Source organism: Scyliorhinus canicula, chromosome 7 (assembly GCF_902713615.1).
Source record: "Scyliorhinus canicula chromosome 7, sScyCan1.1, whole genome shotgun sequence".
Lineage (NCBI taxonomy): Eukaryota > Metazoa > Chordata > Chondrichthyes > Carcharhiniformes > Scyliorhinidae > Scyliorhinus > Scyliorhinus canicula.
In genome coordinates, this window is record NC_052152.1 from 166,688,291 (window position 1) to 166,710,688 (window position 22,398).

General features: G+C 41.9%; 1 protein-coding gene across 1 annotated transcript in view; it reads right to left on the bottom strand.

The window, feature by feature from the left end:
- Positions 1 to 306: 306 nt before the first annotated feature.
- ttpal (tocopherol (alpha) transfer protein-like) overlaps positions 307 to 22,398 on the bottom strand; it is a 38,784-nt gene continuing 16,692 nt past the window's right edge. Inside the window, exons 4-5 of the mRNA XM_038803211.1 lie at positions 11,166 to 11,276; positions 307 to 2,116 (exon numbers count right to left, since the gene is read on the bottom strand). Coding sequence (XP_038659139.1) covers positions 1,838 to 2,116; positions 11,166 to 11,276 — 390 coding nt within the window. The 3' untranslated portion in view covers positions 307 to 1,837. The remainder of the gene's footprint in view (positions 2,117 to 11,165; positions 11,277 to 22,398) is intronic.

The following is a 22,398-nucleotide window of genomic DNA, read 5'->3' on the forward strand; positions in this document are numbered from 1 at the left end:
AAAAAAATTGGGTATTCTAAATGTACAAAAAAACAATCAGATGTTTATGATGGTGACAATATTATTGGAACTGGTGCTTATATCTCAAATTTTTACAAATGGTACACAGCAGAGGCTGGTTTAGCACACTGGGCTAAATCGCTGGCTTTTAAAGCAGACCAAGGCAGGCCAGCAGCACGGTTCAATTCCCGTACCAGCCTCCCTGAACAGGCGCTGGAATGTGGCGACTAGGGGCTTTTCACAGTAACTTCATTGAAGCCTACTTGTGACAATAAGCGATTTTCATTCCATTTTTCATTTTTTTCATTAGGTATTAAAAACGGTGTATTGACCAGATATGGTGTTACACAAGTCATCCTTTGATCCTGCTCCTTTTCTTCAGTCAGTGGTGCTCTTTAAATAAAAGGGGAGAGACAGAGGTGCACCATTTTGACCCAGTTGATATCCTGTCATACTTCACTGCATATACGCTAATATCATACAATGCATTATATTCTAACATGCTCTTGTCTGTAACATTTGCCAAATTGTACAAGCTGCGCTTTGTATGTGTTTTCTTTGAGTAATATGGATCAAATTATTTCTGCAATATGTTTCTGCAAATTCAGGGGAACAAACTAAAGCACTTCTGTTACAGTACCATATAAATGAACAGAGGTATGTGAATATGACTTTATTTTTTATTAATCTCATTCCTTATTAATCCAATTCAGTGTATAAAAACGTATACTGCCTGTACGATATATTGCTAAAGCCTGGTGTTGAAATATTCAACCAGCTCTGGACACCTTCAGGTTGGACTGGACAATACTAAATATACTGGACAATCAAATCAGGATGAATGTACGGAACTCTACCTTTTATTGTTTTATTGAACAATCCTGTCCTAATATCTTTGATACAAGAGAAAGCTCTCTTCGCATTATTTCATCTTCAGAGCAGTTTATAAAAAAAGCAGGTGGATTACACACTGCTGAATTTTTCATTTTAATCTAATCCTGAAAGACTTTAATTAAATAAAACTTTTGGGTTATTGCAGATGGGATATAATAACTTTTTTTCAGTTAAACTCTTTATATACTGTTTGCATTATACTCCAGATGGTCAGCTGTTAATAAATACTTTTCTTTTCTTCATCTCTTTGAGGCCCACTGCAACATTACGGTATCAAATTGTGTAGTTACTTTGCAAATGCTTCAAGAATTATAACATTTCCTTTGGCTCTGTTATCCTCTAATACTTAGCAGTTTCAGGTGGTGACCATTGCAGATACTGGACGATGGAAATTATGTGACTATATATCAATATTCGAAAGATTTAAGTTGAGACTGGTATTTTCAGTTAAAAATCTGGCCTCAATCTCCATAAGGTTGAGACACGTGTGTAGCTTCCAACCAAATGTTCCTGTTTGAGGCATCATCAATACAAGGCCAGTAGCATGGCAGCAGACAGATTAACACTGCTCAAATTTGTGCATTTTGGTCGATCTAACAGCTGAGATTTTCTACAAACAAGTTATCAAAACATGTTGAGATGTCTGCCACCATCAAGAAGTTTTACAACACCAGGTTAAAGTCCAACAGGTTTGTTTTGAATCACTAGCTTTCGGAGCACTGCTCCTTCCTCAGGTGAATGAATGATTTAAAATTGCGGCCATAGATCAAAATTATAATATGTTAAATTTCCATAAATTGGAAAGCTCAAGTCAGACATTTCTGACAGCATTATTTTAGACACTGAAGGGACTGTAAAGTACTTTAAGTGACCGCACCGTCATTTTGAACAAACACCCCAGCACCAAAACAAAATTCTTCAGAAGTGTCAAACAAGAATCTTATTAATAGCAGTAGTACAGTGGTGATCTCACGCCTCTAAAGGAATCATCGCATTGTTGGCCTGATTGATCGTTCGCTCCCACTGCATACTGTGCAAGTGAATTTTCCATCGGTGAATGCGTCTGACAAAATTCTGTTACAAATTCATCCTCAAATGCGAGCAAAGATTCGGCCCAGTCCGTCGTGTTGAGCTTTCCCATCGTACCTCCATACTCTTGAGGAAGGGTATTTGGTGGAATATCCTTGTGAAGTGAGCTAAGATCCGAACCATGAAGAACAAACTTAAAAAAAAAACGGGAAAAGACATTCAGAACTTTAATGCAAATAAAAATTGCTGGAACATCAAAAGATTAAGTGTGGTGACTTAACCACAAAAAGATTGTCGAAACATGTATTTAATAAAGTTAATAAATAAAGCAAATCTTCTTTAATATATAAAAGTAACAAAGTTTAAAATACAGTACGGATTCAAAAACTCAAGAGCAACTAGCTAAACATTGAAATAACTAACAGAATCGAATTTAAACTAACGGTAGTTAAATACAAATATACAAAGTTAACAACAATTAATGACATCATAGCACTTACCGATAACATCACCAAAGGATTTAAATAAGAAGGTGCATAATAATAACTCTATAATACTTCTCACCCATTAAATTTTAATCCCCCTTAAAGACAGAAGTACAATGAAATGAATGCCTTAATTATACGTCAGTCTTTCAGAAGCTTTGGGACTACGCTGTGGTCTATGCAGTACCACTTGTGACTCCGTCAACTCTGGTGATGCTTGACTTAGTTCAACTAAACTTGTCGGCACAGGAGTAGGTTGAGTATCTGTGCATGAGTGTCCCTCTGCTGAAGTAGAGTCCACTGGAAGTCCTGGTATGACAGGAATGACTTGTTGAATTTCCATAGCCACATTTCCTTCTATTCTGTTATCTGGAAACTTTGCTATCTCCAAGTCACGGAGTACATGACATGATATGATCTTGGCACCTGTGAACAACTTTCCCATTATTCAACTTCACTACCAAAGATACTGGATCACTTCAGTTAAGAATAACTCCAGGTAGCCAACGCTGATTACTGCCAAAATTTCTGATAAAAACACTATCATGCAGGTTAAAATGTCTCTTCTTAGCATGATAATCATGTCTCTCTTTCCGCTTTTCTTGTCTCCTTCACACTTTAGTTTTGACATCTCGATGTAGCAGATTCAGGTGAGACTTCGGTCTTGTACCATCAATAATTCAGCTGGTGAGAGTTCTGTAGTTGTTTGTGGTGTGATACGATATTGAATAAGAACCTCAAGAGCTTGGCCAAAAAGTATCACCTGCCATCCTCTTCAATCCTCTCTTCACTGTCTGAGCAGCTAGTTCTGCCAAAGCATTTGAAGCTGTATAAAAAGGCATAGTACGCACATGGCATATTCCGATCCTTTGCATAAACATTTGGAACTTCTTGCTTGTAAATGTTGCATCAAAAATGCGAGAACCGGTAATCTATGAGTTGCACAGACTTGCCGTATCTTCTCTATGGTACTGGGAACTGTAATGTTGCTCATGGTGTATGCTTCTAACGATGATGTCTAAAAACATGTGACCCATGAAAGGACCTGCAAAATCCAATGCATTCTCGACCAATGACGATCAGGCCACCTGCCAAGGATAAAATGGTGCTAGTGGCACCATCTTCTGGTTAGACTGACATGCGGAACAGGATTTCACTTTGTTCTCCAAATCCTGGGCCATACCTGGCTAGATGCTTCACTCGAGAGAAACCTGGATGAGCCTCATGAATTTCATCCATTACTTGTGAACGACCAGGGAGTGAAATAACTACGCTCGACCCACACAGTATGCAACCATTCTGCACACAACACGTCTTTGTGCCTCATACATATGGCCTCAACCCACCATTTTTTATGATAGATGGCCATCCCTACATCAGAAATCTTTTTTTGGAAAATATTTTTATTCAATAAATTTTCCATTTTACAACATACACAAAATAAACAATCAACTTTATACCATTTTTATGAAAATATCCCCACCAACCAGTCCCATATTTCCCTCTTTTATTCAACCCCCCATTCTGCCCTCCCCCCAATTGCTGACGACCACCCATTCTTAAAGAAGGAAATAAACAGCCTCCACCTTGAATAGAACTCCTCCTTGGACCCCCGAATGGAGTACTTGATTTTTTTCCAGGTTCAGAAGCTCTGATAGATCCCCCAACCAAATCTTTGCTTTAGGTGGCTCCGATGCCCACCACCCAAGAGGAAACTTCGTCTGGGCCGTCAGAAAGGCAAGGGCCAAGACATCAGCCTTCTTCCCCTCCTGCAGCCCTGGCTCATCCGATACCTCAAAGATAGCCACCCACAGGCACGGCACCACCGTTACCTCCAAAATCTCTGACATCATTTCAAAAAAGGAAGCCCAGAACTTGACCAACTTAGGCCAGGAACAAAACATATGTGAGTGATTCACCGGCCCTCTTGAGCAACAGTCACATCTATCCTCCACCCCCGGAAAGAACGGACTCATGCACGTCCTAGTCATGTGCGCTCTGTCCGCCACTTTAAACTGAATCAAACTCAAGTCTTGCACATAAGGAGGTATAATTTACCATGTGCAAAGCGGCACTCCACATCCCCCTCAAATGTGTAATCCAACTCTTCTTCCCATTTTCTCTTTATCTCCTCCAGCGAAGCTCTCTCCATCAACTTCCCATAGATAGCAGAAATTCTCCCTTCCCCCATCTCATCCAAAGACACTACCTTATCCATCAGAGAAGGGGGTGGCAACTAAGGAAACATAGACAGTTCCTTCCAAAAGAAGTGCTGAACCAGCTGATATCTGGATGCCCCACCCCACCGGAAACTGAACTGCTCCACAGTTCAAGCCTTGCAAAACTATCCTCCACTAACAAGTCCCTAAACCCACCCATTCCCAAACCCTGTAAGACAAATCCGCTGGAATAAATCTGTGCTTCCCATATATTGGTGCCATTAGCAACTTAGATTCCAGCTTAAAATGTTATCTAAATTGGTTCCTTACTCTCAGAAAAGCTGTAACCACTGGACTCATGGTGTACCTGGCTGGTGGGAACGGAAGAGGAGCAGTCACAAGTGTCCTCAAACTTGAACTTATATAGGAAGCCTCCTCTATCCGTCCCTAGCCAACCCCTCATCCATAACCCATTTCGGTATTGTCTCAATATTCGCCGCCCAGTAGTAATTCATCAGGTTATAAAAGGCCAACCCTCATGATTGTCTATCTGTCTGTAAAAACTCCCTCCAAACCCGAGGGGTCTTACCTGCCTAAAAGGTTGAAACCAGCTTGTTAATCCTACAAAAAAAAGACATAGGCAGATAGATGGGAAGACTCTGAAATACAAAAAGAACCTTGGCAGGACATTCATTTTCACCGTCGGGACCCTCCCTGCCAAGGATAACAAGAGAACTTTCCATCATTTCAAATCCGTCTTCATCCCTCTACCAGATTGGCCAGATTAGAACTGTGCAGCACATTAGCGAGAGGGTTTGTGATATACAACAGCAAGTCGTCCACATAAAGAGACACCCGATGCTCCATAGCTCCCCTCTCTATATCCTTCCACCTGGCCGACGACCTCAGTACATTAGAAACCAAACGACTGTACTTGAACAAGCCATTATGCATGTTGATGGTCACATACTACTTCGAATCTTCCTCTAGCGAGAGTTGTGCTTGGTGTGGTGATATGCATATGGCAATTCAATTATCGTTACTAGTTTATTATGTTACTTATCCTGGTTATCTTTATCACGCAGTTGTTTCATAATAAATTATTTAAACTGGATGTTTTGTAGTTCACCATTCACTTTGGCTAGTCTACACAACATGACATCTGGCTCACGTCTAGTTTAGAAAGTGTCTTGCCTCCTGCAAAGGTTGAAAACAGGTCTGCCCTTGGCAACGGTTAAGCATCCAGCTTTGAAACCTGATTAATGGTAAGCTTGTAATCTCTACAAACGCGCACAGTACCATCACCTTTAAGAACGTGAACAATTGTAGCTGCCCAATGTGAAAACCGGATGGGTTCAATGACTCCTCGCCTTTGCAGCTGCTCCAACTCCTCCACTTTGCCTTTCACGGTCACTGTCCTTGGTTTGAAAAAGTGAGGAGTAGCTGAAGGATATCTGAACAATTTAACGGCTATGCCCCACAATGTACCCAGTTCATCTTTGAAAACCTCAGGATATTTCTGAATGCATCCTCTGTCACTTATGTGTGTTTTATCTCCTTTGAATTTTCCTGAGTCAGTCATGCCCCAGTAGACTAGGCCCATGTCCTTCCACTACTAGGAGCCATGCTTTTGCTTCTTGGCAATTATATGCAATGTCTACCTCTAATGCTCCAAGCAATGGTCTAGTCTCACCAGTGTACGTACGAAGATTGATTCCTGCCCGAGTAAGGGCTGGTTCCTCCTTAGAGCTCCAAATCGTCCTGAAGGACTCAATGATTAGCGGTGTAGAGGCCTCTGTGTCCACTTCTACATTGATTTTCTGTCCATCAACCTCCAGTGTAGCATAAATATGCTCTGCATGCCCCTCACTTATCAAACATGCCATAATAGTGCCCCTCTGCTGGTCTGAGCTTTCCAGCGATGCACCTTGTACTGAGCCTGCCTTGAATTTGAATTTCCCTGCTTAGCCTTCGACTTCTCTTAGCACCCGGCACTTATTCGCTAAATGTCCCTTCTTGTTGCACTGGTGACAAACAGCATCCGTAAACCTACAGTTATTCGATCCGCCACACCTAAAACACTCCACTCTTTAACCTTTTTACTTGCAACTTCTTCCTTTACTTGATGCAGGGCACCTGCCTTTGGCCTTCAGAATATCTTTTGCATTATTGGCAACCTTTTCCATGTCCTGAGAAATTTCTAGATTCTTCTGAAAAGCAATTGTGACTTCTCAAAAGACCACTGAATGCTATCCTCATTAATGCCGCAAACTAGTCTGTACCCAAGCATGTCTTCCAAAACCACCCCAAATTCATAATGTTTAGAGTTGGCACAATTCAACAACAAATCTAGCGACAGACTGTCCCATCTTCAAAAATTCACTATGGAATTCGAAACGTACAATTATTGAGGGTTTAGGATTGTGGCGAGTCTGACGAGTATAACCAAATCCACAAATGAAATGTCCCCCAGTTTCCACAGTAAAGCTATGTTTCTCGCTGGCTTGTAAGTTTTCGCTCCACACACACTCAAGAACTGAGCGCTTTCCAGCCTCATCAGCGATCCCAATTGCCATATATTCAGTCCACTTCTCGTTCTCCTCCAGAAACTCACTGATAGAACCAAACATAGCTAAATATTACTAACTTGTCTTCCATTGGTAAACTTAATAAAAATTCATTTTGAATCTGCTGAAACTCAAATTTCTTTTATTCACGTCACCAAAAAGATGCAGTGACTTAAAATATATTGCCAAATTAAATACTACCTTTTAAAATGACGGGACTTCCTCCACTAAGTGTACTCTTTTGCTTATTTGATCATCCTAGGGAGACTTTTGCCCTCATTCTCAGCATAACTGGCCCATTAAAAAAAAAATGATTAGTGAACAGGCCAGCCAAGAAATTACTCAAGTTACCATAAACAATAATTAAATAGCGCAGTGGAATCTGCTCAAATGAAAAAGCTAATTTGTTTACTCTGATTATTTTACTTTTCCCATTACAGCATTTAGGCAGACCTAGACCTAATCAGAGACTGGAGCATGTGGCCGAGACAGAATAGAGCTCTGGAGCCAAAACTCATATTCTAGCTAATGTAAATGATGGGTTTGGTACGTTTCGGTGTAGCCCATTTGGCGTAGCTGATTCGGCGTGGCCGATTCGGCATCAGGGAAATAATTGGACTATTTGGCGCAGCCGTTTAGGCGCCAGGACATTTCGACGTCATCAGCATCTCTATATTTAAAATATTTAAACTGTCTTTAAAATTTTGCAAATACTGTATTATAAAAAACAATTAATTAAAAAGCTATTTAATCTTAGAAATTACTTCTTCATTTCGGAATTATGAGCAATACCCCTCAGGAATTCAATAGGATCTAATGATTCAACTTCCAATATGACTTTTTTGATCCGTTCATCAGCATCTCTATATTTTTTTAGCTTTTTGGGGGGCGGATATCCAGCTGTCAACTTTTCGAGAAATGCATCACGTCCTTTCTGAACTTTCCGTAAGGCATCAATAAATTTCCAGATTGAAGGATGATGCATTCCTAGCTCATATTGCAAACGTCGATTGGCAGCTTCGGCGTGATTGTTGGTGCGATCTTCATTATTTAGAGTTCGCTCATAAAGGTTCCATACCTCGGGAGCGAAAAGAGGGGTCATCCTTGCATTTCGACGCCTATTCAGTCGTCCAATATAAGTATCCTCAAACCAATGGAACAAGACTATTAGTTCATCAGGAAGAACTGCTGCTAATGTATCCATGTATTCATCCATCTTTTCTAATGGAACAATGGCGAGTGCTATAATCATTTTAGCCCATAACGCAAAGTCAGAATCGGTTTTATAGCGATTAGATAAACCCCATGAAATAAGGTGTCTGCATGTTTTGGGCTAGATGGAAAAAGCATCCCTTAATGCGAACGGTGGGAAATGCATCTTGCAGAGCATGAATGGCAGCTTGTTCAAAGTCACAAATTATAGAAGTCGGTCTCAAATTAGCCAAACATTCATTTACCACAACGGTTGGTGGCTCGAGAGTTTCAACACTTCTTTGTTTAACAGTTGTTTTTATCTTTTCAACCTCTATTTTTGCGGCAGATGCTTCATGGGTGTGTTCATTCAACTGGCGAATAACTTTTCCATCCTTCATATGCAATCTCACTTTACATCGATCTTTCTGTTCACATCGCCAAAACTTTAATTCAGGATCACCTTTGCTCGTTGCGTCAAAAATAAAAAGGTATCCATCGTGTATCACTTTGTTTCTTCCACGTTTTGATAAAATATTTGCTTCCATTTGGAATAAAAGGGTTTAGACGACTGAAAAATATTAAGCTGCAACGAAGGAAATCACTGAAGGAAGCTGCACTGAAGCTTATAATTGGACTATTTGGACTCATATGAGAGCTAATTGGACTATTTGGCAATTAGAACTATTACGACTAGAATAGCTCATTTGAATGAGAGAGAGAGAGAGAGAAGCTGCACTGAAGAAAATCACTGAAGGAAGCTGCACTGAAGCTTATAATTGGACAATTTGGCAATTAGAATAGCTCATTTGAACGAGAGAGAGAGAGCTAATTAGAACTGGACTATTTGGCAGAAAACGACTATAACGACTAATTTGATGCCAAAACGTCCCTCCGCCGAAAAATTCCTCCGTCGAATCGGCTACGCCAAATGGGCCACGCCGAATCAGCCACGCCGAACTGGCCACGCCGAAACGTCCCATTCCCGTAAATGATCTGCAAGTCTTTCGAAAATAATTGGAGGAGCAATCTCTTCATTGATTCAGAAAATTTATTTTCGAGTTCAAGTGGGATTCACCATACTTGTTAGCTGGTACTACGATAACCTAAGCTGATAATCTTACAATCACTGACCTATTGACCAGGAATTCTCTTATTCTTCCAAAAGGACTAATAAATCAATTATAAATGCTAAACAATGGAATGCAGGATATGAGCTCCATGCTCATATCAACTTCTCCACTTAACCAGGATATAAAATGAATTGGAGGGCAGAATTTTCCCACAATTTGTCGGAGTATCAGGCTATGACTGAAAACTGGCACGTATCTCTCTAGATACACGGCCGAGTTTTCAAAACACATCTTGAGCCATTATGACAAATAAAATTTGTGGCGTGGTTTACGCTGTGTCTGGCAGGGCAGTGCCTGAAAGTGCCAGCAAGGTCGGTGCCACACGGAGGGGGGCATCTTTAAAGGGCGTCCCAATTAGAGTTGACGTTCAACTTCCCCCATTCCCCCTCCCCACCACGAAGGTATCGGGCACTCTCCCTAACACCCTGCCGCACACTTATCGGGAAATTCTCCCCTCAATGCTTGTTCTCCCCTCCTCTGAATGCAAGGTCTCCACCTCAATGTCCCCTCTTGACGGCCATGTCACTTCCTACAAAGGCCTCTTTCTCTCTCCCCCACCACACATAACAGACACCAACCCCCCCCCCCCAACTGGGATCCCCAAAGGGCCCACCCTGGCATCGCCCAAGTCACAGGATGGCAGTGCCAATGTGTGCAACGGGCAGGGAAGGGGGCAGTGCTCAGGTATGCCTCTCTCCCCCTCGGGGCTATACTCATTTTCATGCCCCCAACGTGATCACGTCGATTGTTTCCCGTCTTGGTAAGGCTCTTGTGAGCCTCGCTGATGTAACATCACATCAGTGAGATTTGACTATTCAGTGAGGGGGAAATTATGTGGTGTGTAGGCCCTTTGATAATATGGAAATATGTCACCGTAAGGGGCAAAGGAAATCAGGAAACGAGGTCTCGCTGGCGAGAATTCTGTTCCCCGACTCTCATGAGATTATGTGCCCGCCTCGCCGTTCTCGCTGACGCCGAACACGGGTGTAAAATTGCCCCCAGAATGTCTGTCAATGTTAGTGCAGATGAGACAAATCAAAGAAAGATCTGGAAAAATGGATGAAATAGTTCAACGTGGTTCAAAGGGCTGATAATTAGCTTGGAAATCATTCCACCACTTCCCCTGCTATCACCCAAAGGGGTGTGAAGATATGCCAGCAACAACAACATCTTACAATTTAGTTGAAAGCAAATTTGATATTCTACAGTTTACCTCCTTTACTGGAGATGAAGATGAATTTAGTTACTGCTTTAAAATCTCAGAGTCTGATATGCATGTCCTCTGCCTTCCCTCACCCCAAGCAGTTTAGAAGAACAATATAGTATGGGAAAAAATCCATTGGATTATTGTAAGGCAACACTACCCCTCGTTGCATTATCCAGAAGTCAGAAAATCTAGTAAAATATAACAAGTCTGGATCCAGTGCCATCTTGATTTACAAAATGCCAGAAATATGTTTCAAAATTTAGTGGATAAAATGCACAACAATGTACCACACTGTATATCTGATGAGTTTAAAATGTAATATGGGAGGTTTGGAGTAAAGATCTAACAGCCATTTAAAAGCAGCAGTACAACTAAAAGCTTCTTAATGACAGAAACACTCAGCATTCAACAGCTGTACAAGTAACAATTCCATATTCATATATTGAGGAGTGTGTTCAATTGAGCAACTGTACAGCACAAAATATATATGAAGTACATACCCTTTCCGTCATCTTCTCCTTTAGAAAAGGTTTAATGATAGCAAAAATACCCTTAAAGATAATGGGTTCATTGATGACATTGACCGTTTTTATTCTCATCGGAAATCCATCCTGTGAAGAAAATGAATTTTTGAAGTAGGGCAGTACCAGAATTGAATAAAGCAGACATAATATACGCTAGATAACAAAAACAGGAAATGAAAGTTATTTCTCCAGTAGTGACTCAAATATCACATTCAACACCAAATGCGCAACCTAAAAATATCCCATAGCACCAGATGGCCTTCCACGGAGTTCACATATAATAAACATTTAGCATTTATTTTTATTTTTTTGAACTTGTTTTTAAAAGTTAGAGTACCCAATTAGTTTTTTTTCCAATAAAGGGAAAATTATGCGTGGCCAATCTACCTAACTTGCACATCATTTTGGGTTGTGGGGGTGAAACCCACGCAGACACGGGGAGAATATGCAAACTCCACACAGACAGTGACCCGGGGCCAGGATCGAACCTGGGTTTTCAGTGGCGTAGGCAGCAGTGCTAACCACTGTGCCACTGTGCTGCCCAACATTTAACATTTAAGTATATATTTGTACTTTCCATCTACATTTCCTGCTTGTTCATGCTCATCTGCTGTGCTGCCTATCTATTATAATGAATAAGAAGGCATATTGGATGTTGATTTATATTTATTTAAAAAAAAAATATTTTTATTCTCCTTCTTTTTCACATTTTCTCCCGAATTTACTCCCACCAACAATAAACAATAATCAACAACAGATATGTCAATCCCCATAATAATAACAACGATCCCATCCTCCCACCAGCCCCCAAACATCAGCCCACATGTTTACATAAACAAATGACAAAAAGGAATCCGGGATTACCCATAGTCACCCTTAATACACACGGCCCCCCTCCCCCCAACCCTCCCACCCATCCCCCCCAACTAATGTTCAATGTTATCCAGTTCTTGAAAGTGCATAATGAATAATGCCCATGACTTGTAGAACCCCTCCGAGCCTCCCCTCAGTTTGAACTTAACCATCTCAAGGGTCAAGTATTCCAACAGGTCCCCCCGCCACGCCAGGGCACACGGTGGAGAGGCTGCTCTCCATCCCAGCAGGATCCACCTTCGGGCGATCAACGAGGCGAAGGCTACGATATCTGCCTCCGCACCCGTTTCCAACCCTGGCTGGTCTGACACCCCAAATATGGCTTATGGCCTCACGGGGACCCGGGTCCAGTTTGAAGTTTTTTATAGCCAGAGAAAAATCAATTGAAATCAATGTCTTTTGTGATTGGAATATTATTATTGTTTATTAAATAATTATCAGGGATTATCGAAAAGCAGTTAATTCAGATCAATAACAGGAAGATTTTGCAATCGTTATCTTCCTCCAGAGCAATTGCAGTATTCAAAACCAATGAGCTGTGGTTCCCATGGAAATGATTGCTGCGTGATTATCAGTGGGAGAAAAATGTAAAAACTGCAACCTGTTTTCCTCTACCTGGTTTGCTTTTATTCACATTGGGCCAAAGCTCTGTTAATCAAAAACAGATTAATGAGATGACAACATGCTTTCCAGACAATGAAATGAACAGACTATTCAGATACCTACTGCGGGGTCAATGGATTTGCTAAAAAGCGTCGCCAACACTTGAAACTCTAATTGATTAATTTCAGCCAACAGAACCATGAGAAAACAATATCAAAAATTGAAAAGTCACACTATAGCAAGCGATTGCTCAAATGGGCTATCTCTCACTTCCTCACTCAATTCATTCAGCCCTCAAGTCTCATTCATTGGCCGCCACATTCCAACCAAGGTCCCCGGACACGACTGTTGCCCAAACAGCAGACTCCGACAGGACCTCCTTAGCTTGGCTCCAGCAAAACTGAAACAGCAGCAGAAAAATTGTACAATTTGCAATCCCTATTCAAAACCTGTATTGGACTTTGAGTCTTGTTTCAGTGTATCACTTTGTAAATGTGCCTTGCCTGCTGTCCCCGCAGCTGCAGCTCTCCTTTGTGTCTGACCACAGGACTTTTGCATGTTGTCAAGAGATAGATTTAAGTGATCAATATTTGTATTGTTAAATATTAGAAATAAGGTATGGATTTATGTGTGTTTAATTTAGTGTTTTTGTGTAGGAAGGGATACAACTCTAGTTAGATTCATGTTAGACAAAGGTGCTGCATATATGGGGGATTTCCATGGTTTCAGTTCAAACTGCTCTTCTATTGTGCTGAGAAAGCATTTATGACAGGAAAAGTAAATACCAGCTTTGGGAAAGAATGATATGTTGTTTAGCAACCAGGGGTCACTTTTAGGGAGAGGACCTTTTGAGCTTTAGTGTTCAACTATAGATCAAGGAGATAGGAAGCTAGAGATGGAACAGCTCTGCTAGAACTGGGAAAGCCATACAATAGAGTAAGGTGCACCAAAGCAAGCACCAGAGATGCTACAGGATGGTTAGTTCTAGGAACCAGGAAATGGAAAAGAAGCTCCAGGCATATTGAAGTGAAAAGGAGCAAAGAGAAACTGCCATTGGAACAGGGTCACTGAAGTAAACGTTAGACCTGGGAAGAGAAGAGCTGATGAAGTTGATGAAGGCAAAAAGCCATATATCAGAAGCAATCGTAAGGTTTGGTGTCCTTACTTCCAGTTTTTGAAACATACTCTGTTGGGAACTGAGTACCTTGGGTTTTGTGTAGAAATTTGGATGCATGTTGCAATTCATGACAAAGGAATACTGACAGGAGCACTGGAAGACCTGAAAGCAGATCCTTGCTAAAACAGCTGAGAGAAAGCCTTTTTTGAAAGGATAGTTGGAAAACCTGGAGGCAGATCTTTGATGAAAACAGTTGATGGAAAGCATTGGTCGAAAGAAAATTTTAAAGTGTGCCATTTTGAGGGTGGAGTTTGGAAACACCTGTGGCAATTATCTGAGGGGAAATTCACTGAAGATCGATTGAGTGGATTCTGCCACTTGCTTTCTGCTATAACCCACATGGGTCTTATGGGGTAGAGATGATTAACTACCCCAATCTTGCAGAATACGAGCTCGCCCGATAAGGGGCGGGGCAAGGGGGGGGGGGGATCCTTAACAATAACTGGCTTTGTATAAATAGAGTTGGCCAGTAAGGCACCGAGTTGAGAAGACCGAGCAGTAGTAATACCAACTGGAATTGTATCAATATTAACTTCCTTCCTGTCTACACTGCTTCCAGGTCAAGTGTTGGCAGGACACATGAACCAGTATTTCTTATTATTCAAGAAAATTGCAATTCATCGCTTTACAATTGATGCAAACTCTTAAAAGTCTTTTTCAAAATTTCTGAAGAACAATTGCGGATTTACATAGAATTTACAGTGCAGAAGGAGGCCATTCGGCCCATCGAGTGTGCACCGGCTCCTGGAAAGAGCACCCTACCCAAGAATTCATAGAATCCTAGAATTGACAGTGCAGAAGGCGGCCATTCAGCTCTTGGAAAGAGCACTCTACTTAAGCCCGCGCCTCCACCATACCCCCATAACCTAGTAACCCCAGCTCACCTTTTTGGACACTAAGCACAATTTAGAGTTTAGAACAGTACATCACAGAACAGGCCCTTCGGCCCTCGATGTTGTGCCGAGCAATGATCACCCTTGAATTTATCAAGGTCAATCCACCTAACCTGCACATCTTTAGACTGAGAGGAAACCGGACCACCTGGAGGAAATCCATACAGACACGGGGGGTTGTGCAGACTCCGCACAGACAGTGACCCAAGCCGGGAATCGAACCTGGGACCCTGGAGCTGTGAAGCAACTGTGCTACCGTGCTGCCACAGATTAGACAGATATTTTGAAGAAATTACAAATTTTCCTACCTTGAGGGTCAAAGGTCATCATAATTGACAGCTTGCATTTAACAGCTTAATTAAGAGAGTCTGTTAAATTTGTATGTTGTAACACATTTTAAAGCTGTGTTAATCGAATAATTGAGCCAGAAGTCATTTGAAGCATGATAAAAATACAAGTACTGCAGCTAAACAGACAGAAATGGCATCATGAGAGGGCAAGCATGTAGTGTGGAAAATGTGTAATTATGTGGGCAATCCCGAGTCTACAGTAGATCTCTGATGAATACAATTACATGAAATATCTGATAGCTTTGTTGCCTGGGTAGAATAATGCAGAGCTCAAGGACCAGCTGATTACATTCTGCACCTCAGGGTTAGAATTTAACTAATAGGAGTTAGTCACTTCAAAGGTTGTCAGCTAAGGTACGGCGATGAAGCGGAGGGAAGAGATTGAGTGAACAGATGCAGGAAAGAGAAGGATGACTGTGATACGCCAGCATGACAAATTCCTGGTGGTCCTCACTTGTCCAGAAGTTTACGCAGTGCTTGATACTAAACAAGACCGACTTGCATTCATGTAGTGTTTTCCACAACCACGGACGTCTCAAAGCCAATTAATTACTTTTGTAATGTAGTCACTGTTGTCATGCAGGATATGTGACAGCCAATTTGCGCACAGCACGCTCCCAGCAACAGCAAAGTGATAATGACCTTTTAATTGTTTTTGAGATGTTGATTGAAGGATAAATATTGTCCAGAACATTGAGGATAACTCCCCTGGTTTTCTTTAAAATAGTGCCACGGTATCTTTCACATCTTACTAAGAAGGCAGATACAGCCTTGGCTTAATGTCACACCCGAAAGATGGCACCTCTAACGGTTCAGCATTCTCTCAGTACTGCACTGAGCTGTCAGCCTTGGTTTTTGTGCTCAAGCCGTGGAGTGGGACTTGACTCAGAATCTTGTTTCACACAGGTGAACATGCGACCAACTGAGTAATGGGTGACACTATAATGTGGACAAATACTGACAGAGGGGAGGATAATCAGTAGCAGCACCTCACCTCAGCATCATGGAGTGAAGGGTTACCTATGAAAACAAAAGTGAGCAATAGGCATGCGGTATTTGTGGTAAATAGGTTTGGATCGAGCTTTGGTCTGGATTTTACAGTGGGGTATACTGCTCGCATCCCCCCTCACTCCCCCCCCCCCCCCCCCCCCCCCCCCCCACCACCCCGCAGCATCCCCAATCAAAAGTTAGTTATAAACCGACCAACACGTAGAAAGTCCATCCCGCGACAACAACTAGGTAAGTGTGGAACTTCCACCACTCACTGTCAATGGGCGATCCCCGACCCCAGAAACAGTGTGGTGGCTGCTGCGTCCAGGGGTGAGCAGAGCGAAAGAACAGCCTCCGTGCACCAGCACAATGCAAAAGCATTGAAAACAAAGCACAAAACAGCCCTCACCCATTACACCCCATCCCCCACCACACACTCCCACGCCCCATTCATGTCAACCAGGTTACCTTATGTCCCCAAACAACCCAAAGCCCCTGTTCTTGAAAATACAGAAAAATGTGTCATTTGAAACATGGAAGTCTGGCAATATCTGGTTTGAGAGGGTACAGGGAAAGATCCCACAAAAGTTTCATAGCAGCTTCAAAGAGCAGGGTTGTAAAATGCAGATTCTTGCTCACAAGCAGGCTAATCAAACACACCAGTCTCATGTGGTAAGCTAAAACAATGGCTCACACCTTCATGGAATGTAACTATCTCAGGAAGCATCTGAAAAAGCATGGATGAGAGTTTCAATTGCATTAAGTGATGAATGTTTAAAACAGGCAAGTCTTTCAAGTCATAACCAAGTTAAATTTTAGCATACAGCTAAAAGCAAAGTTTCACACCTTAATTGAAATAAACTCTCTTAGTAAACAGCTGGAAAGGATGGAAGATGCCCAGTCGAATTTGGTGTCAATTTTAAAGTGTAAAATTCTATGAACATCAAACAATTAAAAGAAAATTGGAGACGACCTGGCTACGAGAAACATCATTTAAGTCAAAATCAAAGGCAAAGTTATGAGCTGGGGACAATTGGAAAATTAAACGATTTGAAATCACAGAATTAAAAGTAACACCTATTGAAACCAAAGCATTGTTTAATCAGATCTGAGAGGAGACGATATGCCCAAAATGAATAATTAGTTGTAGTAAGATGTTTACATCAAAGATAATTTTAAACTATCAAAGTGAAACAAGCCCATTTACAATAAAGTCGTTAAAACTTAATAACTCTCAGAAAGAGAATATAAACCCAGGGAGCAGAAACAGAGGACAGAGGACAAGAGGAACCAGCAACAGGAGAGAAGGGGAGGAGAACTCACAGAGAGAGAGAGAGAGAGAGAGAGAGCTCGGTCATGGGAAAGACAAGGCAAGCAGCCGAGTTTAAACAGCTATACATCTAAGGAAGGCTAGAATTTAAACAGGAGTCAGAGTCAGCTTAGAGATAGCTAGCAGAGCCAGCTCTCACAGCTCGGTGCATGGGAAGAACAGGACACAGCAACCGAGTTCACCAGCGAATACAACTCAAGAAGACCAGATTTTAAGAAGATCGATTGCCAAGGTGGGCCTGAAGCAGCCAGAAGCAAGATCTTTTTTCCTTTCTGTAAAGAAAGTGTTTCAGCTTTTAAAAGAAAAAATATAATAATAAAAATAACTTAACCTGAAAAAGTGGTTATTAGCTTACTTCACTTCCTTAATAACGCAGGACCCAGGACATCGATGCTATTAAGGGGTAAGTAGGTAAAATTCTTCGGTGAAGGTATGGGTTATACCGGGGGATAACTTGAAAAGATAGTTTGACCTGAATAGCACTCACAGAAGCCTGCACTGGAGTCAGGGAGTGAGAATCCCTGTTCACCATTTAGAATATCGACCTTTTTTTGGTATAGGGGGAATTCTAAGAATAGTGGTGAGTTTTAACTTCACCCCTCATACCCTCCATGTTAACTTATGCCTCTCTACCCACTCCTGTGGCCCTTTGTAGCTCCTATGCCAACTTAGTGCCAAAGAGGGAGACGGGGAAGTATTTTTTACTTAATTTCAAAAGCTAAAGTGACCAGCGGAGAGTTGGACCCTACTATTGCAATGCAAACTAACAGGAAATTCCCATGAAGTTTATTTCTTATCATCCAGTGAGAAATTGTCAAACTATGAGACGACCAAAAAGGCTATCGTGAGTGAATATGAGCTGGTACCAGAAATATACTGCCAATAATTCTGACTGCTCTGAAAATGGTCTGAACACGCTTATATAAAGTTCAAAAGGGTTAAAAAAAAAAACTTCCTTTTGAGTGTTGGATGGGTGCTTAAGATGGAGTCCAACACTGAAAGCTTCAGAAAGGTGTTTCTCCTCGAGTTCAAAAGCTCTCTCCCGCTTTCCATAAAAATACACATGGAAGAGTAAAGAGTCTTGAAAACCAGACAAGCAGCTATCATAGCAGATGATTATGAGTTAACACACAGAACCTGAACTCAAAATATATTATGATCTGGTATTTTTTACAGGTGAGGAAGAGATAGGAGGGAAGCAGATGAAGCCAAAGCAGGCTTGGGAGAAAAGGGCAGTAATGGAATTCAATCCCCAACTTTTAAAAGAAGGAACCAAGATGGAAAAGCTTAGGAGCCCACCCAGTGTGCTTTTAGTGTGGAAAACCTGGTTACCTAATAAAGAACTTGGCATGCCAGAAAATCAACCAGGGATGTTGTAATCAAGACAGTATTGATGTCCATGAAGATCGCAAGCCTGTATATAATGTGGTCAAAGGCTAGAGTACCTACTCGGGTTTTCTATGTAAAGGAAAGGTGATCCCTGCTTTTTCTAAAAAGGCCAGAAAAGAACATTTTTCTCCAAACATAGGTTATTTACAATCTCAGCTTGTGGCAGGAGTTGCTGATTTTCCAACCAAATATAGAGTGAATACCATCGTGCTGGTTAAGGGACTCACTGGTGAATATGTAGACGTCCCTTTAATTAAAATGGACCTGCAGGGAGAACTAGATACAGGACTTGTACTTGGCTATGACCACACTTGGGTCCCAAGCTTGCCCATACATGGGTAGACTTAGCTGGTGGGAAGGTAGAACCCACAAAGTGTTCTGGGTAGTCCATAGCGACTGGGAGACTGAGGAGAATAAGCCAAATCCTGCACAGATACAGAGGGCTGAGGAAGTTTCAAAGGTCTCAATCGGGGAAATAGAGGTCATAAGACTGAAGAGATTGAAGGAAAACAACAGAGCCAGGTTGGAGCAGGTCGAATTTAACTGAGTCATGTTAGAGCCCGCAAGATCCCGTACCAGCCTCCCCGAACAGGCGCAGGAATGTAGACATTTGAAGCCTACTTGTGACAATAAGTGATTTTAATTTTAATTTCAAGATTTAAGGAAGCCAGGGGAAAGCCTGAGAGGGTTAAAGTGGCCAAAATAGAGCCAGAGGAAAACCAAGGTGTTGGAACAGGAGCAGCAGCTGAAGGAAATGCAGCAGAAGCATGGTTAGCAGATTCATTCTTTCAATATTTAAATAGAGATAAAGGAAGTTTCCAAACAAATAATCAGAACGTAAGGATGATGCCTCACCTAGTTAAAGAGCCACAGGGGAATGCAGCAGAAGCTGGGTAACCACCTGAGGGTAGAAGGGACCCAGAGGATACGAGACAGATTGGGGAAGAACCCATTCCCGAGGTAAAAGAAAAAGGGAAGGTAACACACCATAAAACAAGTGCCACATGTGGAAACCACAAGGGAAATGAAATACCAACTGAAATCAGTGTAGAATTACCTACTGATGAATCAAATGGCTGTCGAAATTCCAAATCCCACCAAGCCCAGCTTTAGAACCCCCTGAAGTCTAAGTGCAGGACGGGAACCCAGACGCCCCACAAGGACTCAAGAGCAATTTATCCCCAATTATCAACTTAGAAATAAGATTTATCAATGCACCAGGAATGGAACTGTTCAACCCACAAGTTGTGGACACTGCAACTATGGGTCAGGAACCTCACAGCTGGCACAACCATAAGGTAAAAGAAATTTGCACAGTAGAAACCTTCGATCTCAGCAACCAATGAAATGTGATTTCTTTCAAAGCCCCAGAGTTCAAATTGACCTCCTGTTAAATCCATAGCCAATCAAAGATGGAGAGAACTACCACCAGGTGTTAGTGATCGCCCAGGCACACTAGAAGACACCTAATAGGGATTTAGAAGGAAAAGGTCAGTCGGCACAGGTTCTGAAACAAAACTTTCCTTAAACCTAACTCCCAACACCAAAAGGGATTTAGTTATAATTGTGTTTCCGAAGTTGTTTTTATTATTATGGGGCAATTTAGCACGGCCAGTCCACCTGGCCTGCACATCTTTGGGTTGTGGGGGTGAGTCCCATGCAGATAGGGGGAGACTGTGTTAACCACACGGGCAGTGACCCGGGGACGAGATCGGTGCTTCAGAAGATTTGAACTTAAACAGAGCAAAGCTGTAACAGCTTATAAGTGAGAGCTTGGCGATTAATGTGTGTGTGTTTCTTTTATTACAACTTTATGATGAAATGTTCCTGTAAGTCACATTTCATTCCGTGTGATTTGGAGGTGTCATGAAAACATGCTTTATGCCGAATTATCATTTTTAATCCACTATCTTGAAAACCAAGTTGAACTTTTAAAAACAGAGATGTTTTAAAACACAGGCTAAACGTGTGATTTGACCTCACAAGAAAGGTGGCTACCCAAATTTAGATCAATTGTATTCTCAACATTGCAACCCACTGAGATGAGACATAGCACCTACAAAGACCGATCAAGGGCAACAACATTAGGAGGATATGAGTGAGCCAAGTATATTGTTCCCATGAACAAAGCATCAAGGGAATCACCTTAGATATTCAACAGGAGGTTCCTAGACATGCCACAACCATGTTAGAATCACTGGGTTACGGGGAGCATGGTGGCGCAGTGCTTAGCATTGCTGCCTCACGGCGCCGAGGCCCCATGTTCAAACCCGGCTCTGGGTCACTGTCCGTGTGGAGTTTGCACATTCTTCCCGTGTTTGCGTGGGTTTCGCCTTGTAGCCACCTGGGTTGGCCACTTCCTCACACAAAATGGAAGAACGCAAAGGTTACAGGGAAAAATGGACAGTTGCAAAGAGACAAGCAGTTTGCAGAATCCCCTGTGTATTCTAGCTGCTAAAGAAACCAGACAGCATTGTAACTAACGAGCTGCGCATATTAAGTGAGCGATTCCCGATGATTCCCAGGCACAATGGACACAACAATTAGAAGAGATTGAAACATTCTATAGAAGGTCAGACATCCCGGCGCCAGTGGAGTCTGAAACAAAGGACACAAATAAGGTGGAAAGAATCGCCCAGTGATCGAGGAACAGCCCCGTTATTGGGGAAATTCAAATCAATCGATTGGGAAGAGACCCAATCGATTGCAAGTTTATAGAGGGTCCACCCAGAAGGGCGCGAAGCCCCTGGGACCTATAAAAGTCAGGTTCCAGGACTGATTCTTTCTTCTTGACCAGCCGGCCCTCCCAGCAGAACACCTTTGCATTAGAAGACCTTGAGAAGGAGAGGCCTGGTCAGCAGCCGCCATCAAGTAAGTGTCACACAATGCACGCTACGATAGTAGACACTCCTGACCCCTTTAGTCCACACCAACTGGAAGCCTGCGGATCGAGGACAAAGCAAGAGGCCATTGTTCCCTGATCCGGCAGTTCCCTTATTCCAGATAAGTATTGGCCTGTTAGTGGTAGGCATAGCCTAGTCCTTTAGTGTTATATGCATGAGTAGTAAATAACTGTGTAATAATAAACGTGTCGTGTTTGAACTTACTAACTGGTGTATTGAGTCATTGGTCTGAACTTCAACTTGAATCTTGTGGCGGTATCATAAGGATACCTGGCGACTCTAGAGCTAAGGAATAAACCAGAGCCAATTGAGTGTAAAGCACACTCACCCAGAACGAGCAACAGCCCCCACAACCCAAAGATGTGCAGGGTAGGTGGATTGGCCACGCTAATTTGCGCCTTGATTGGACAAAATGAATTGGGTACTCTAAATTTATTTTAAAAAGAATCACTGGGTGACATGTAACAGGAGAGTCACCAAGCTACAGACTGTGTACCCCTTTTATTTCTCTGGACTCTAAGCTGACGTATCTATCCTTCCCCACTCTATAATCTATTGGTGTGTATGTGTGAACTGAGTGTTTGCGTGTGTTTGTTTGCGGAAGTATTTTATTATTTAACTTCGATCAGTTTAAGTATAATAAAGCAAGATATGCAAGAGAAGTTTTTTAGATGTGCGAGGGAGTTCTTTTTTTACACAGA